This window comes from Temnothorax americanus, unplaced genomic scaffold (assembly GCF_048541705.1).
Source record: "Temnothorax americanus isolate GAGA-0224 unplaced genomic scaffold, ASM4854170v1 Scaffold26, whole genome shotgun sequence".
NCBI classification, from domain to species: Eukaryota; Metazoa; Arthropoda; class Insecta; order Hymenoptera; family Formicidae; genus Temnothorax; species Temnothorax americanus.
In genome coordinates this window covers 38,199-42,168 of record NW_027509401.1, presented here as the reverse complement: position 1 = coordinate 42,168, position 3,970 = coordinate 38,199, and the positions used below count along the sequence as shown (strand labels likewise).

At 34.2% G+C, this 3,970-nt stretch overlaps 1 protein-coding gene across 2 annotated transcripts; it reads left to right on the top strand.

Moving 5' to 3' along the window:
* Positions 1 to 581: 581 nt before the first annotated feature.
* Positions 582 to 2,914, top strand: LOC143899203 (uncharacterized). Of its 2 annotated transcripts, XM_077409285.1 has the most exons (5): positions 582 to 1,092; positions 1,354 to 1,528; positions 1,647 to 1,924; positions 2,006 to 2,140; positions 2,211 to 2,914. In XM_077409285.1, exons 1-5 carry the CDS (start codon positions 897 to 899, stop codon positions 2,264 to 2,266), a joined length of 840 nt encoding a protein of 279 aa, XP_077265411.1. In that variant the 5' UTR covers positions 582 to 896; the 3' UTR covers positions 2,267 to 2,914. The 2 variants fall into 2 exon arrangements, 1 of the variants encoding a protein (XP_077265411.1); XR_013257416.1 differs by lacking the exon at positions 1,647 to 1,924 and having other exon boundaries at positions 585 to 1,092.
* Positions 2,915 to 3,970: the final 1,056 nt, after the last annotated feature.

Sequence of the window (3,970 nt, the reverse complement as noted above, 5' to 3'; positions counted from 1 at the left end):
AGCGTCTGATTGGTTCTCCCGCCTAAGGTGTCTAGTGCCTAGTGACTTTTTTTGGGACTGCATGTGGTGGACGACTACGAAACAAAAATGTCGGATTCAAAATAATAACCAAATGGTGCGTTTTGATTGGATACCCCATACCTACCCAGCGTCTGATTGGCTCTCCCGCCTAAAGTGTCCAGCGTCTTTTTGAGTCTGCACGTGGCGGACGACGCTGAAGTCACGCGGTAAAATAGCGGAAGAGCCGGCCAGCGCCATTTTGGTGGAAGCACGTGGTAGACGACGCTAAGCTCGAAAAAGGATATGATGCTAAAATGGCGAAAACGGAAAGTAGAATTTTTAAGAGCATTTTACCTCAAGGGGAAGAGAAAACAGGAACGGACAGGTTCGCTTTATAACGTGGTGCAACTATTTTAACGTTAGAGAAAAAAGGAATGAATAATTAGACGGAGGGGGTTGAGAGAGAGAGAGAGAGAAGATACAAACAATGTTTATTACATAAAATAATACAATGATACGGGAGAATAAGTATTTTTTTAATTATTTTTAAAAGTACACGCCTGAACATGGCAGCATCCAACGTGAAGTTTTAAGGTCGGTCTAGAATGAGTTGCAAACGCCTCGTTGCCAGTTGCAAAGGATGGCAACTACTAGTTGCAAAGTGCTATTTCCGGTTGCAAGAGACAGTTGCGGTTGCCGAACGAGAGTTGCCCAACTTTTAACTTCTTGGCGACTGCAACTGGCAATCTCAACATCTCAGCCAATCAAGTATCGAGTTTTGGAAGGGCGCGAAAAGTGAAAACACGAGTACCACAGATGAAGGTTATGTGTGATACAAATGGTGTAATGTAATTTTTGGTAGATATCTTAGCATTTCGTTATTTGTACAAAGCAAAATGGATATTGAAGAGCAAAACGAGTTGGATATGTTTGAAGAAGTTGGAGAAAATTGGGATGAATCCGATATACGATCACTAATTGCACACGTAAAAGCAAATCAATTCCTAGTTAATAAAAGTGAAAGAGATTTCAAGAATAAAGAAAAAAAAGATGATGCTTGGAAAATAATTGCAATGTTACTCAATAAATCAGGTATGTTTTTTATGTACCGTCTTTGTGTAAAATTAGAGGTTACTTTTAATCTATAACCTCAATATAGCCTCAAAGCTGTCAGACACCAAATAATTTTATTTATTTCTTGTTGTGTTTACACTATTATTTCATTAAACTTCGATTAATTGGCAGAAATAGCCAATATTATCTGACTATTCCGCTAGCTAATCATGGATTAATTATTTGAAATTGGTTAAAATCAATTATTATACATATCTTTATTCTACATTTTAATTTCAGAGACAGAAGTACAAAAGAAATGGAAATCATTGAGAACTGTATTCAGTCGCAAATTGGGGCAGTTAAAGCAGAAAATGCCAAGTGGGAGCGGAGCTGATGCAAAAGGAAAAATATCACGAATTGAGTGGGAGTACTGGGGTGATATGCAATTTCTTATACCACATATACGTCACAAGTAAATTACAAATGATATCATTTATAGAAGATATATTCATTTTCTTATTCATAATTGTATGCACTTATATGATGTTTGAAGTATGATTAATATTTTCATTCCTGTTTTATTGTCTCAGATTAAACAGAACATCAAATTTTCATAACAAACAACTTCAAATCTCTCCTGCGTTTTTGGGTTCTCCTTCAAACTTGGCTTCTTCTTCAAACTTGGCTTCTCCTTCAAACAGTGGAAATTCGGTTCTTTTGGCTTTTCCTTCACACTTAGCTTCTCCTTTAAACAGTGAAAATTCGGTTCTTAAATCAGCCAGAGAAACAGATAAAAACACAATCAAATGTACTGCAATTGAATCATTGCCTTTGCAGAATGCAGACTTTATATTACCTGAAAATCCAAGTATATAATATATATTCAAAAATATTTCAGTTATAATTGTTTTCAATTAATTTAATCTACATGTTACATTTAAATTTGCAGGTTCTGCATCGCTCCTCACACAAACACTAAGTAGTGAAATAACAGTGGTTTCTACAAATGATTCTTCACATCTTGAAACATTGTCATCAAGCAGCTGTGAACAAATAAAATCTATGTCTACTAACGAAAGTGAAAGTAAAAAATATTCATCTAGCATGAAGTCTAAACGCAAAGTTCCTACAACAGATAAATTTTACACGAAAAGGAAGAAGGAACTTGAATCTTGCTCAGCTCGTATGTCAGAAGCATCTGATTGTATGAAGGAAACACTTACCGCAGTAACACAATCCTTGAAAGAGCCAAGTGGAAGTGATGATCTTCAATATTTTGCTTGTCTTCTGCCTATATTTAAGAATCTAAATGATGACCAAAAGACTGAATGTCTACAGACATTGCTGAATGCTATGATAGAATTTGGAAAAAAAAACAAGCATTAATTAAAAGAATGAAGGAATAATTAATATTTGACTGATATGTACCTCTATTGGAGTTTGCACTATATGATTTTTTTTATTTTATTTCTAATATTATGTGCAATATATAATTTTTGCCAATTTAGCAGTATATCAGCAATACAGTTTAATTTCTTTTTTTAAGTTCTTATGACGTTCAACTTTTGGTTTTTATGTTTATTATAAGATACACATTATTGACATTTGTGTATCGTATGTAATACAGCACAAGAATTTATATTATTTTATTACTTACGCCAAGTGTTCCTATATCTGTGATTGTTCGACCTGCTACATGTATAATTAGTTAGTTTGGAAGATAATTGTTACTTTCAGTATTTCTTTAAGATTGGTAAAGGAAATCCTTGTGTTCATTATCGTATTTCCTATTTTTATTTAATGTTGCATGTTCCTTATAGAGATGATAATATGTATGTTAAATAATAGAGAATAATGGATGTTACATTATATATATATGGACAAATGGTATATGATGATATATATAATAAATAATGGACTATAATGATGTTATTTTAAATAAATAAGTACTTTTATTATGTGATATGTTTATTATTACCTTATTATACTATGCAATAAATTTCTTATGAGACACACAAAGTTTTTGTTATACACGAAACACTTCATATGCAGATTCATACACAATATCAAAAATATTACTAATAGTTAATAAACAATTAACATAGTCAATTGAGATTCATGTTTATATTATGAAAAGCTTGGTCCCATTGCCATTCAACTGCGCCCTCGTCACTATTTACATAATCCCGAAGTACATTCCTTAAATTAATTATTGCTCTTCCAGCATTGTTAGAACCAGTTCTATGTAATTCTTGTATATGGGGTGAGTTATTCTCATTTCTCCAAGCACCAGGTTCAACAATACCATTAACTTCATGATCTAATAGACCACGAGGGCAATAACGTCCACCAACACCTCCTTCCTTAGTAAGCAGAAAATTATGGAGGCATATTAATGCTTTTACTATCACTTCAGCATTATCAGGAGAACAGCACAGGGAACGTCGCAGTACTCTCCACTTAGTAGTAAGTATGCCAAAAGAATTTTCAACTACTCTACGTGCCCTAGAGAGTCTATAATTGAAAATTCGCTCAGGACCACCTAAATCTCTCTTTGGGTATGGCCGCATCATATAAGTTTTTAGCGGAAAAGCCTCGTCCCCCACAAAAAAATGTGGAAACATTATATTTGTGTTGGGGAGGAAACATGACAATGGCAGATCAAGAGAGCCGTCCTCCAGAGCAGAACCTAGTGCGGATTCAGCCCACACGTCTCCGTCACTCATACTACCTACAACAAGTATAAGATTAACTATTAATAACAAAGAACATAATACAATCACTTTCCAAACAACCCACCATAATCTCCTATATCGACCCAAGTAAATTTATATTCTGCATCAGCAGCAGCCATCAGCACTATACTGAAAAATTGTTTGTAATTGTAGTATAGACTTCCTGTTTTAGGAGGGCA